Source organism: Macrotis lagotis, chromosome 7, assembly GCF_037893015.1.
Source record: "Macrotis lagotis isolate mMagLag1 chromosome 7, bilby.v1.9.chrom.fasta, whole genome shotgun sequence".
In the NCBI taxonomy this organism is placed as follows: Eukaryota; Metazoa; Chordata; class Mammalia; order Peramelemorphia; family Peramelidae; genus Macrotis; species Macrotis lagotis.
In genome coordinates, this window is record NC_133664.1 from 130,624,302 (window position 1) to 130,639,212 (window position 14,911).

The 14,911-nt window shown below is 35.4% G+C and overlaps 1 protein-coding gene across 4 annotated transcripts in view; it reads right to left on the minus strand.

Annotated features, from left to right (window-relative positions):
* PTPRZ1 (protein tyrosine phosphatase receptor type Z1) overlaps window positions 1-14,386 on the minus strand; it is a 242,516-nt gene extending 228,130 nt beyond the window's left edge. For 2 of the 4 annotated variants that reach the window (XM_074193814.1, XM_074193813.1), the window contains exon 1: window positions 13,972-14,386. In XM_074193814.1, the coding sequence (XP_074049915.1) occupies window positions 13,972-14,029 (58 nt within the window). In that variant the 5' untranslated portion in view covers window positions 14,030-14,386. The remainder of the gene's footprint in view (window positions 1-13,971) is intronic. The other 2 variants (XM_074193816.1, XM_074193815.1) reach the window with 1 other exon arrangement.
* Between the last annotated feature and the right edge of the window lie 525 nt (window positions 14,387-14,911).

Here is a 14,911-nt window from a genome sequence, read left to right on the forward strand (position 1 = left end):
CTTTCTTTCTTTCTTTCCAAGGCAATGGGTTTGTGACTTGCCCAAGGTTACACAGCTAGGTAATTCCACCTAGCTGCCCCATAAGAAATTTCAATAAAAAGACGGACCTTTGTTTTCAAAAAAAGCTGGGAACTACTAAAAGCACTGTACAATATTCTGAATACAATTCAGTCTTCTCTCTTCCTATACAGCTTCCTATATCAGTCCCCAAAGAATAAAAGTTTACAGTCATCCAAAGAGAAGTTGAGAGGGACTTTGTGGATATATATAACCTGCAATATATTACAATGGGAAGTTGCTTAAGAGCAATGAAAGGGTATCAGAGAGCCATATGACCATAAAGAGAGTATGTGTCCAGAAAGTTTAACATCAGAGAGCTAGATGACCAGAAAAGAAGGTGGGTCAATCATGCAACATAAGCAAGAAAAAATTGGATGGGTAATTTGAGTTCCACAGGTTGCATCCCAATGTATGTTGAGTGGTCTTTCTGTAACTGTAGACTATCAAGTATTGCAAAGGATGAGAACCGATTGAGTTTTGAACTGTTCTAAAATGAACAAACAGTGATGAGAATTAGAGACTGCATTTGGAGTTAGGGAGATCTAAGTTTAAATCTTGCCTTAGACCTTTACTAGGTAAGTCATTTAAACTTTTCCATCTCTAAATTTCCTCATCAATAACATTAAATAAATTAATAAATAAAAGCACCCACTCCATAGTGTTGTTGTGAGGATCAAATTATATAATACAAAAATCACTTTCCAAATGTTAAAGCACTATAAAATACTAAGTATAATTATTATGAGAATAAAAATATTAAATTGCTGATGATATTTTTGAATTCAGCAAAAAAATGCATCAGAAAGTAACTAATTTGGGAGTGAGCAACTTTTGGTAGTTGAGTGACAGAACTATCATTCTTAATGTCTGTATGCTTTGTCATCAATGGATCCCAGACATGCTCCTTTCATATATACTTTTATTCATATGATTCTTGTTGGAGTCACACAAATTGACATTTAATCATATGCTGATTTTTTAAGTGCAAGTTCAACTAAATTATAAATTATTCAAGGTCTAGGGCTCTATATCAAAACATATTGCTTTATATCCAGCTCTTAGACTATTTCTGTGTATATATTAGGTACTATGAGACAAACCTCTTCTGTCAAGCTGTGGTGAATTTGCATTGTCCCTCTCTTTGTGGCTGACAAAAAAATGCATTTAAGCCTGGAGGCTCTTTGTATCTTTGGAGGAAACTATGGAATTTTATCCCCAGGATAGATGGAAGCAAAGTACAGGAACCTCTTCTAGTTAATTTACCACCAAATTTACAAAGGAAGAACTCATAAAAATCTTCTATGAATTGGAACTGGAAAAAATTCTCTCATCTGTTGCTTTGGTTTTTTCTGAGAGGATGATATACAGATTAGGTTACATTGCCTTGTGAAAACCCCTTCCCAGATAGTGATCCCTTCTGAAGAAGCATAAAATATATTTGAACCTGTGCAAGCTTTTCTCAAAACCTTAGGTTGGAGCAAAGTGATAAAAACAGGTGGACTGAAGACCTTCTGTATCTAAAAATACTCAGGAGAACAATGTGACTTCTGACAGTCATGTCTGAGAAAATAGAGAAAAGATTGGAAGGTGTTAAGGACATAGACATCGATGACCATGTGGTATAATGTCATCACTACCCCTTGGTGTAGACTGTGACTTATGACCTCTAGCAGTTTATAGAACATCTAACTGCATGAGATGCTCCCCAGGGATACAAACACCAGGAAAACAAAGTCACAGGAGGAAAGCTGGCCAGAAAAAAACAGATTGCCCAGAGCAGCAAAAAATAAAATAAAAGGTGGGTCTTGTATGACGCTTATATTCATTCCCTCTCGACATCAATCAGTTATCACTGCAGGTTCAGTTTGGTCCAGAAGCCTGGGCTGCCTTTGCTTTCTATAGGATGGTTACAACAGGCTATAGAAAATTATCGAATTTATTGGCAACTGCCACAAAGTTCAACTCCTTTGATTATGTTAATAGTCATGAAAGATCTATTTCTATTAGGATCCATGGCCAGATGTACAGACTAGAAATCACCACACCTAAATATGAAGAGGAAAGGATTAGATGAGTCATGAAATAAACCTTTGAGGGCTGTGTCACTGTAACTATACCCAAACAGTCTTGTGTTACATGCAGAAAAAAAAGCCTCTGAGGAATTAAAAGAAATATGGGGCAGTGGGAATAGGGTGGAGAAACTTACTGTGAATAAAGAGTGAAGTTAAGAAGAAAGAATTAAAAAGGAAATTCCATTAGGACAAAAAAAAAGAGCATAAAGGAAGCTTAATTAGAATTTATCATCACTCATATTTTAAATGCATTAAGGTGACATTTTTAAAATACTAGCAAAATATTCAGCAAAATATTGCCTATCTATAACACTTAAAGATTATTTTCATTGAAATAAATCATAAATAAACTTGGTTATAATGTTTTGGCAGTAAGTAACCAATACTTCCCCTAAACAAATAGCCGTGTCCTTTACATAGACAAAATTCTTGCATGCATCAAATATATATGTATGTATATGTGTGAATATATATCATATATATATATATGTATTTCTACTTCATAGATATACACTGACATATAGAATATCTGCCTTCATATTAAATAAGTCAAGAAATTACAGTATCTAATAGCCTGGGCATTATTTTTCTCATTTTCCAGTTTCAATGATTCATCAGTTCAGTAATTTCTTTTATCGTTAATTTATCTCAATAGATGCACTGATCAAACCAAAGAAATACTGTATATGTTTCTTATTTAAAACCAAGAGAATTCATGCTGGAGGTCATAAGTCACAGTCGACACCAAGGGGTAGGTTTAATTAAGTTATTGTGTTTTATATTTTAATAATTTTACTGAAAATTCAAATTTTAAGTACATTTGAAAATTGTGAGTTTATTCAAGAAAAAAAATGGTAGCCCTTATACAAAACTGAGCTTCCTGGATATTGAAGAAGACTTTGACAGAGAAATTACTGATTCAGATGCTGAGTATCAATTTTTCTTCACTTTCAGAGGATCAAAGGACATAATAAAAGATTTCGAAATAATGATGGGAGTAAATACATTTAAGGTGAGGACTAAATAAGATCAAGAAGTACACTTTGTTTCTGACAAAATGTTGTTATTCATACATTTCAAAAATCTATTCAGATACTTTAAAATACCACTAAGAAAGTCAATGGTTCAAAAGTCAGATTATATGCAAAGATTAATCTTTACTTAATACAATACCTACAATAATTTTTGATCAAATCTTTTTTATTTTTAGAAACTACTTTTACTTTTAGATCCAAATTATCTCCATCTTTCTAGCTTCATAGAGAAGGTAAGAAAAAATGCCCACTATACATATGAAGTAATGCAAAACATATTTCTGCATTAGCCAAGTTCTGGAAAAGCAAGAAAAATAAAGGAAAACATTGATTCAATCTACACTCTGAGTCTATCATTTCTTTGTAGATGAATAGTATTTTACATCTTGAGCCCTTTGAAGTTGTGATGAATCATTGTATTGATCAGTTGCTAAGTCATAATTATTTTTAGAATATTACTATTATTAGGTGGATTGTTCTGGTACTGCTCACTTCACTTTGCATCAGTTCATATAAATCTTACCAGGTTTTTCATTTTTATCATACAATAGTATTCCATTATTCATAAACCAGAACTTGTTTAGCAATTCCCCAACTGATGGGAATCCCTTAATTTCCAATTCTTTGTCACAATAAAAATATTTTATATTAGTGAATAAATATTTTAGTACATGAATATTTTATTCCTTTTTCTTTCAACTCCTTGGGGTGCAGACCTAGGAACAGTATTCCTAAGCCAAAGAGTATTCATGGTTTTATGGTCCTTTGGCCATAGCTTCTGATTGTTCTCCAGAATGGTTTACACCAATGTTGCATTATTATCTGATATCTTAGAGTTTTTAAATTTGCAGCTCTTTAATATTAGTGACAAGGTATTTTTCATAACTATTAATAACTTATTTCTTCCTCTGAAAGCTGTCTATTCACATCCTTGACCATTTACAAATTGAATAATGGCTCCAATTTTTCTAAATTTGGCTCAGTTGTTTATATAGTTGAAAAATAAGATCTTTATCAGAGAAGTTTGCTTTAAAATCTCCCTCGTTTTCCTTTTTTTCTTCAATTTTGGATGTTTTGGTTTTGTTTGTGCAGAAACTTTTTAATTTTATATTATCAAAATATTGATGCATGAACCTATCTCTGGATTGTCTGTGAGCTCTCCCCCAATCCATGGATCTGACAGATAATCTTTACCATATTAATTCCTTGAAAAGTGATGATGAGGCTAGTAACCTAGGTGTCATCATTAATTCCTCACTCTCTCCTACCTCATAGCCAATCTATTCTCAAGACTTGTTGATTTTAACTTCTTAAAGTATCTTACATATACCCTATTCTTTGTTCTGATGTTGTCATGATTCAGATGCAGGCCCTCAGGACCTCAAATGATGCTCAGCCTTCCAATATTGCCTGATAAAGTTGGACTACAAAGCCAGAAGATTCTCTCTACAACAGTTCTTCTTTCACTTAGTTGTCGAGGTGATCATTCTAAATTACAGGTCTGACTGGATCATCCCCCATACCCAATAAGCTCCAGGGGCTTCCTATCACTCTCCAGAATCTAATATTCTTTGACATTCAAAAGTCTTTATAACACATACCTACACACTATTTCCCAGTGTTCTTTCATGACATTGCACTACAAATTCTTCAAACACATTAGCATCCTTGCAGTTTCTCCAATATGATACTCCATCTCCCAGCTCTGACAATTTTTACTTGCTATCTTTGACATAATGTTCCTCTTCATCTCTGCCTCCTGGATTTGCTAGTTTTCTTCAAGTTCCATTAAAACTCCACTTTCTAAGGAAGTTTTTCCAGGTTTTTCTTTCTAGTATCTCCTCTCTGCTTATTATTTCTAATTTAACTTGTATATAGCTTGTTTGCATGTAATTATTTGCATGTTCCTATGAGCTTCTTGGGAACATGAACTTCAGACATCCCCAGCAATTAGCACAGTGGTGTCTGGGACACTTAATAAAAGACATAAAAATATGAGAGAGAAAAACATATTGAAATAGATGATAGATAATATACATTACATACAAAAATACAACATAAAAATACAACTGTCAAAGAAGTTGATAATATACATTATCAAATGGGGTTACAATGACATTTTGTTTGCTTTATTTTCTTTTATTACAAGAACAGAGAGAGTATGGGAAATTAACAATTGTTGAAAAAATGAAAGAATAAATTAAAAAAATACTCAAACCCAACAAAAAAAACAAGGTGACTGAAAAACAACAAATGTGTACAAACAATACAAGTAAGAATATGACTGATGCACAGCAGGTTAAAAAGTACTGACAATTAAGAAATAACTTTAAAGTGGCAGGTTGAGACTTTCTTAGAGGTCTAATTTATTGAAACTTGATCATCACATATCTATTGTAGTATTTAGTGTTTCTATCTTATTTTTCTTTTTTTTCTTTTTAGGGTGTTTTTTGCAAGGCAGTGGGGTTATGTGGCTTGCCCAAGACCACACAACTAGGTAATTATTAAATGTCTGAGGTCGAATTTGAACTCAGGTACTCCTGACTTCAGGGACAGTGTTCTATCCACTGTGCCACCTAGCTGCCCCATGTTCTTTTTCTTAATAGATTGCAATATTCCCTGGGAACAACACCCAAGAACTAATCATTTTTTTTTCTATAGTAGTCCAGAATGATAAATTCAACTTTACAGTTAACCTTATCCCTACTGGGTCCTGTGCCTCAGGGTCATCTGAGGATGGGATAGACTAAAAGGTCCAAAAAGGAGCAGGCTATCTGAATCCTCCTACCTCTAGGATTATTGTAAAAGTCCAATGGATACATAATGTGAAGATACAATGAACATTTTCCCAATGACATTTGTTTTGATTTAGTATGCAATAAAATTTGCAAGGAATCTTTCTTTTAGAAATACTGTAACGGGGTGGGCTAGGTGACGTAGTGGATAAAGCACCAGCCTTGGAGTCAGGAGTACCTGAGTTCAAATCTGGTCTCAGACACTTAATAATTACCTAGCTGTGTGGCCTTGGGCAAGCCACTTAACACCATTTGTCTTGCAAAAACTTTAAAAAATACTGTAATGATGTCTAATGGTATTAAGCTATCAAAACTAGGTAACATGAGCTCTAAAAAGAGATTAAAAAAGCAAAAATGTTTTCTTAATCAATATATTTCTTTTTTTTTGTTTGTCTTTGTAGGTCAATGGAATTATAATTTGCATCAAAGTATTTAATAAGAACTCCCTACTTTAGTTGATTTTCAAATAAGTAAATTTTGAAATAGTAGGTAACTTATTGTCCAAACTCTATCAAAATAGTATTCAGGTTCTAAAAAAGAGGAAAGTAATAATGATATTAATATCTTTGATTTCATTCAAATCTTTCTTTAATTTTTGCTCTATCTTTGTTCTTATTTGACAAGGATATATAGATTGGAAGGTTGAGGAAACTGTCAGTTTCAAATCCTATGATTTTTGATTATTTTGCTTGTAATTTTACTAGCCAAAATGTGAGTAGGTGTGAGTAAAGGTTTAAAGAGTTAATAAAGGAGTTAAAATGGTCAGAGTAAAAGACAGAAGAAAAAAAATGGATGAAGAAGAGAATGAAGTTGTTTTTGAGGTCAAGATGGAAAAAGAAAGAAGAACCTATATAATCACTGTTTTAGAACTGAGTTTTAACACTGTAGAAAATTTTAATATAGCTATTCCTCTTTTCCTACAAATTAGCTATCTTGTCTAGTCATTAATTATGGCTCTTTGGAAGATATATATTGACCAAGACATCAAATTTGTTCTTTTAAAAAGGGGAAATAATTCAACAGTCAAAGAATATAGTTCATTTTTTAAAAAGTTACATGAATGATATATGCTTATTGGATGAAGCTAATGATAGTAAGCAAATTTTAAACAGGAATATGAATCTTCACACTTCCTTTAACTTCAATCTGTACCCATGTATTTCTAATGATATGAACTTCTGCTATCTGTGCTAATGAGGACTAGAAAAAGCAAAAAAGCAGATTTTAAAAACTGATTTAAACTAATAGCTTTAACCTCCTTTCCTAGTAAAATTTTAATCATTGATGCTGACTGATCTAGGTTTTATCCTTGGACTCATGTTCAACCTTAAAAGAACAGACTAATAATGATTAAAATAAGGAGAAAGAATAGGCAACAGAAAAAGATGAGAAGCAAAAAAAAAACCTAGTACAATAAATAAATCAGTGTTTCTCATTTTCTGACTGTAAATCCTTTGAGGAAACTCCAAAACTTCCATTTTTTAAATTGCCTTTAGACTTTCTCTTGTAGACATACAGGAGTACACATCCACATATACAATTTTATTTCTTTACTATCGTTCCCTGTGATTTGGTCTCTGGGATTATCTTGAGCTTTGGTAAAGCACTGGAAAAGAATTAATTTGCTGTCACAGCCTTTAGTTGCTTTAGAATTCCACCATTCAGGCATCCCCTAAGATGCTTCTCTCCTAATTACTACATTGCTAGCTAATTCATACAAACACACTCACATTTTAAGACAACATTGTGCCTCGGTCAACTGGGCCATGATTTGAACAACAAGCCTACATTGCTGTGACATACTCATACCCATACTCAGGGAGGACCATCTCTAATAGTCCCCATCAGTATACAAATGAAAGTATAATAAATAGAGAAAGCTCCTGGTATAACCAGGATTTCAAATATTATTGGGGGGGCAGGAGATTTTTTCAACCTTTAACCAGTTAGGATCCAGAAAAAAATCTCTGAACATAACTGATGGGAAAGTTTGTTGAAATGAAGCATTGGTTCTAGATATGGGCATATTTGGAGGCAAGGTCAGAACCTGAGTAGTGAGGAAGGATGGTAAAAATAAAGTGAACTGAGTCAATAATAGGAAGAAAAAGTACTTATTTCCTTGTGGATTCACTAATTTAGATGCCCAATCTCTAGTAGTAAATATTTAATAACTAGTTTTCTGGGACAAAAATAATATACCCAAAACACACTTTAACTTAATTTTCATTATCAACATTTTCTTCAGTTTAGACAATAAACAAAACAATATATCAAGCCCTTATGTGTAACATTAGAAGATTTTTTGATATGTAAATAAACACACTTAAAATTTAACAATCAACTCAATCAGAACGAGGTTTCATTTCATTTCTGTTCCACCATAGAACTTTCACAAGGTTCACAGTAGTATAAAATAATACATAAACTATCCTTTGAATGTTCACCTGTAATGCCACTAGAATTTCTCCAACTTTTCTTAAGCTTTTATGGAATAAAATCAATTGTGTTTTTGATTATAACTAATGTGAACCCCAAGAGAAATTCTATATTTACACAACTAAATAATTCAGGAGCATTATTTTTTTTTCAAATTAGTAAGTGCCATGTTCCCATTGGTAATTAAAATGCAATATTTATTTTTTTAAGGAAAAAATACTTTAATTTTCCTGTTTATTGCTTGGTGGAGGGGGAAAAACATTGCTCTTAAATGTGATGTGCTGGTCTTGTCTCACCTCCAACACTTGATACCTATTGGATAATGAACAAGTTACTTGATGTAACTCGATGTAACAAGTCTTCCTTGACATCAGTTTCATTATCTATAAAAGAATATTGGACTGAAGGACTTCTAAGATCCTTCTTAGCTAATAAGCAGTTTTTGTGTGAGGCACTTTGCTACTTGCTGGGGATACAAAAATCAGTAAACATCAAGACAGTTTCTGCCTGCAAGGAGCTGACATTCTGATGAGGAAAGACAGCAAATAAAAAGAAAATTTAAAAGTATGGGGAGATAGGTATCCAAAGGCAGCAAGACTGATAAATCCAAACAATCAAAGATGGTAAGTCTGAACCCTTCCACAAAAGTGAGGTTCCAAGAAATAATGGATGTTTCAAGGTTCCAAGAAGTTCCAAAGGGTGAAGAAACCCACAGAAAATGAGTTAGAAGGCATCAAGAACAGGATACACGTTCTCCAAAAGTAAAGATGCTGGTAGCTCTAAATATATGTTTCTATTTGCTTAACTTAACCCTAATATTGTGATACCATTGCTGAAAACTATAATCAAAAGTTCATTTCCTTTTTACTGATGCTTGTATGATACTTGAGACAAGCTCCTTGAAATTTTGAGCCACTGGTGGAAAATAATAACAATGGCAAAGTACATAAATATGCATAAAAGAAAAAAGCCACATTTGGAAGAATATATTTAAAAGCTATGTCACAGATATAGCAATTCAGCTGACCCTCCCCTTAATAAATTCCAATGACTATCATCTCCTGACAATAACAAGATAGACTAGTACAGTGGAAAGGGTAAATTATTAGAACCAAAGGCACTGGAGTAAAACCTTTTGACTTGGCCATTTATTACCTGCATGAACCTGACCAGTGACTTAACCTCTGTGGGTCTCAGTTTCCTCATCTATAAAATAAGAAGGCTAGACTACACGACTTCTGCTCCAACTCTCATAATTTGATCTATGAATAAATATTTGTTAAGCATGAACATACTGTCGAGTAGGCAGGCATTGTATTAAATTGACTATTTTTTATAGCACTTTCTCTAAATTAAAGACTAACTAATAGTTGAAAAACAATGTTGGTCATTTTTAACAATCAGCCTAAATTGGGTATGTATGAAAAAAAGAGAAAATTCGTAGGTTTTCAATATGTGTTAAAAGATTGGGAGGGTCTTTTCAAGTAATATGGAGCTGTCTGGAGAAAAATGCAAAAAGAAATTTTGATTATATTTATCACTATCAATCTCATCATCTAGGAAGGAAAAATCTTAACCTGGAGTCAGGAAGACCCAAGTTCAAATCAACCCTCAGATAATTTCAGATAATAATAATAATAAAAAATTATTGTCCCTAGCTTACTTTCTTCATTATTCCATTACTTCTAACAACTTTGCAAGTTACTCCTATCCCCAGAAAGTAATAAAAGAACAACATACTTCCAGAAAAACTCTGATTTTTCACCAAAGGCAAACAATGGGAGAGATAGTGACACAATGCACAAATTCCAAGAAGGACTCAACATTTCCAGAAGAGTAATAGATAAGAGCAAAATAAATTTTTCAGTGGATTATTCTGAGTTTCCTTTAATATGATGCAAAAGCAGTCAAAAGTAACCTTTTTTTTCTCTTTAGATTTTTCAAAGCAATGGGGTTAGGTGGCTTGCCCAAGGCCACATGGCTAGGTAATTATTAAGTGTCTGAGGCTGGATTTAAACTCAGTTATTCCTGACTCCAAGGCGAGTGCTCCATCTACTGTGCCACCTAGCTGCCCTAAACTTTTTTTTTTTAAAGAAAATTACTACTTTGGGAATTATAAATTTTTGTGCCATGAACTATCAAGTATTTTAAGAAAAAATGAAATGACTTTTCATGTTTATTTCCTTATTTTGTAAACATACTTTCAGGATAAACAGCTCAAGTTCTGATTCATATATTGTTAAACTCCATACTTCCACCTGGGTAAGTGAGGCAAATTAAATTTTTCAGAATAGAAGGGTGTAATTTAATATCATGGCACAATGGTCTAAAATTGAGCTCATGCTCATCCCCATGTACTAAGAGGGGAATCTTTGCACTGGGGAATATCTGTTTTATTAGATATGTAACACTAATGCTTAATATATTTAGTAACATTTCACACTTAAAAAGTTGGCTTTTTTCTACTATAACTCAAAATTCTGATTGACTAATTTACTTTGAAAATTTTGAAATTCCTTTCAGTTATAGGAAGGTGTTCCTTAAAATGAAATGTTTATACCCTTCCTCACCTCTTAAACCTTTTGTTTCTCCTTCTTGAGTCATATTAAAGCCAATTTATGAGGACACTGTTGCAGAGTTTCCCAAATGATAGACCTGCTCACTGGATGATATGTATAACTATAGTTGTGCAAACTATCTTCTATTTAAAAAAAAAGATTTCAGAAAATCTTTTTAGTGATGCAGTCTTTTTTCCCTTTTAACACAGAATTCAAAGTTAATAAGAAAAAAACTCTTATTGGAAGAACATTCATAACTCCTCTGTCTTGTTGAACTACTACTTAACTGATAATATGCTTAACTAAATAGTTATCATGCTCTTTGTGCTAGCTGCTGTTACAGCATGAACATTGTAATACTATTATATTAATACTATATTCAGGTATTTGCCCAAAAGTCAAATCAAATATAGCATTTCCTAAGGGCCCAGTTTGTCTAAAACAAACCAGAGAACTAATCTAGATCAGACAATAAACCCAACATAATCTTCTTGATCTTTGAGAGTGAATGTCTTAAGAAACTCCATAAGTAAAAAAAAAAAAAATTAAGTTTAATGGCAATATTTGGATGAGTGAAATGGTCATATTTTAACTATCCATATATTGCCTTGGAAGTGTGAACCTTTTAAAACTATGAAAAAATTATCTTCTTGTAAAAACAAATCATAATCCAATTCTTAAAATTTACACTTAGTACTCTTGTACTTATAGTTTTGTATTGGATAGTTCTTGCTAGTAATTTGATATAGGTTTTCTTTTTATGTAGCTATAGAGCAATTTTCCTATAGAGGCAAAATCATTCTACAAAGATAGAAAACTAACCCTCATGCCCAGTCTTTAAGATAAATTTTCAAAATGTCTAAATATGCTTTGCAAAGAAATGGATACAGTGATGACTGTCCTGTCTCCTCATCCCCTACTCCTACATTCCTTCTTAATGTTCAACAGATAATATCTCATAAATTTGATAAGGTAAAACCTATATAACTGTGAAGGTGACAATACAACACTTAGAAATGCATCTACACTTCTATTCTTCATGGGAAACATATGAAGTTGGTTGAATAAAATTACAGACTGCAGTTAAGGAGGTGATTAATTGAAATGGAGTCTTCATTTGTGAGTTGTGAATCTGCATAGTCATCAAAACAATAACCCCCATTCAGCACAGTATGCAGTCTGCCTCTACTGTTCAAAAGGAATTAACACTGAGATCAAGTCATCCATCACATTTGGAGCTCCTGACCCCTCCAGGGCGAGCATAGGATAATAGTAGAATGGAAGCACTAAGGTAGCTCTTTTTCTCATAATTGGTTCAAGAAAAGCAAATTGGGATTTTTACTAGAAAAGTAAAACAACATCATATGCCTGTATTAAAACTAAACTGATGAACATTTGAATTTTTATTCAAGTTAAAGAAATTACTTTGTGAGTGAGCATCTGTATAACCACAGACTAGCAGGCTCCAAATAATGTCTTTCTGTTATACAGAACATATTGTTCCTGGGGGCTGAGCCACATGCTCGCATGATTACTCCTTGACAACAATAAGTTTACATTAAATAATGAATGAGGACCTAATATGGGAATTTCCTATCTGAAATTTTTTTTAAAAAGATAATTCAACAAGTGAAAACTTGCTATTTTCTCTTTAAGAATGAACACTACCATTTTAATGATACCACCAAAGAGATACCACCACCACCAATTCAAATCTTAAATGCCACTTTTGCATATCATTTGAATATTTTTCCTAAAGTCTCCAGAATTGAAGTTATTTTCAGATCTGACTATACTCAACTGCATTATTTTATTTGCTTTGCAGTTATTCTCATTATTAGAATATGACAATGATCTTTTTGATGCCTACTTATTGAAATAAATTTCAAGCCGATTAGCATACACAAAACAATTTTTAAATGGTGAACCTAAAAACTTAGCTACCAGTTTCTAATACTGATGGCACAATTTGATCAAGTCAAACTACTCGGGTACTGTTATGACTGAAAAAAAAGTTTTTTATTGGGGGAGAAATAAAAAACTTTTACACTCTTCTTTAATAATCAATAAATCAGTTCTGTCATCCTACCCATTCATGACTGGCAGATATGAAATCTGGAACACATTCAACATACTCTATTGGCTGTTAAAGGAGGAAGATTTGAGTTATCTAAGAAATCCTGGTAAAAACATTAGTGTGAAGTTCTGGAGGGAAGGGGTGGAGAGGAATGAAAGATGCATAAATTACAAAAGGGAACAACAAGCAGCTTTCTGTGGAAAATTCACTTTCTTCCAGGCTATATGGCAACAATAACAGACCTGTCAGATGAAAGGTTTTTTTTTGGTCACATACGATTCAGGGAGGGAATTTTTTTTTTTTTTTGGTAACTGCCCAAACTTGAAAGTGACTAAATTAGAAGTATTGAAAACAACTTAAAGAGTCAGGTTGGCGCTTGTTGTCAGACACTATCTTTTGATTTATAGGACTCCCCTCCCCCTCCATAAGAGCATTTTTTTTTCCATGTGAACACATCATGCATAGGCTTGGAAAGTGAATACCCCCTTGGCAATATGAGAATACTTGCATACTTATTTATTTATCCATCTCTCTCAATGAATTAATTAAGGCAAGGTAGGGTCATTGAATCTCCGCTGTGGCTTCTTAATAGTCCTTTCCACACTTTGCCAAAGGGGAAGAAAGGCAGGTCAGGGAGAAAGGAATGAGTCTATCCCAAGCTCGCTTTTGGGGGGTCAAGAATCACGCTTTTCGGACAGAATTTATGCGAGGAGTTAGAAAGAGGAGGAAGATGAAGAGGAGGAGGAGGAGGAGGAGGGAGACACGCTCCCATCTGGGAGGTTAAGAGACACAGCATGTTCCGGGTGGGAGCAGAGTAAACGGATCCTTTGGGGGCTTGATGGCGGCAGCCCAGGCGCTGAACCCCCTCTCCCCGCGCTTCCCAGCTCCCCTCCCCAAGATGAGCCCCCCCACCAGGAGCCAAACCTATCTCTCACTCACCCAGTCGGCAGATACAGAAGAGCTGAAGGCAAGCTAGGAAGAGCTTGGGGAGGTGCATTTCCAAACCGTCCGGGTCCCCCGCGCCGCGCGGCTCCCCTTCTTCCCGGGGTGGAGGAAGAAAAACTGATCTTTCTCCTCCTCCTCCTCCAGTCTATGGATTAGGGAGGAAGCGCGGGGCGGGGGGCAGGCTCAGAGCAGGGGGCGCAGCCCGGGGGAGCCGGCCGTGGTGCTGGGGAGCCCGGAATGCTAGACGCGGGGCATGCCAGCCTGCGGGAGTCCCTCTCCCCGCTTCAGCAGCTGCGGCTGCCACCGCGGCCGAGCCCAGAGGAGCAGCCGCGTTGCGTGTGTGTGTGTGTGTGTGTGTGTGTGTGTGTGTGTGTGTGTGTGTGTGTGTTGTGTGCGTGTGTGTGAGTGACTGTGCCAGGGAGTGTGTGGGGTGGTTTTGTGTGCCCGCGCGCGCGCACTCCGGGGTGGGAGAGAGGAGCGCGCCCCGCTGAAGGTGGGTGGGGGGGAACGCGCACCGAGCCGGCTTGGGCAGCCGACTTTGAAAAGTGATGGAGAGAAGTGGGGCAGGCGGGCACGCCCTCCTCTCTGGCCGGACGTCTGACTCCAGGGGCATGGTGCTGTGCCCCTTCCCCATCCCCACCTCCCCTCATCCCCAAGCACGGAGTCTTTGAGCAAGATCCCTCTCCACTTGCAAGCCTCTCAGACTCTCCAGACAATTCAGACATTGCCACGCTTTTCCTTGCCTGGGGCCCTTCCCGCATTGATCTATCGGTTGTCTAGTATTTATTGAGTGGTCGCTGTTGGCTCCGCTGCACGACTCGGTTCAATTCCCACCTTCTGCGGGAAGCCTTTGCCAGCCCCCTCATCTCCTCCTGCTGCCCTACCTTCCACATATTGCAGATTACCTTCTTCCTATCACACTTGGACGTCTGGG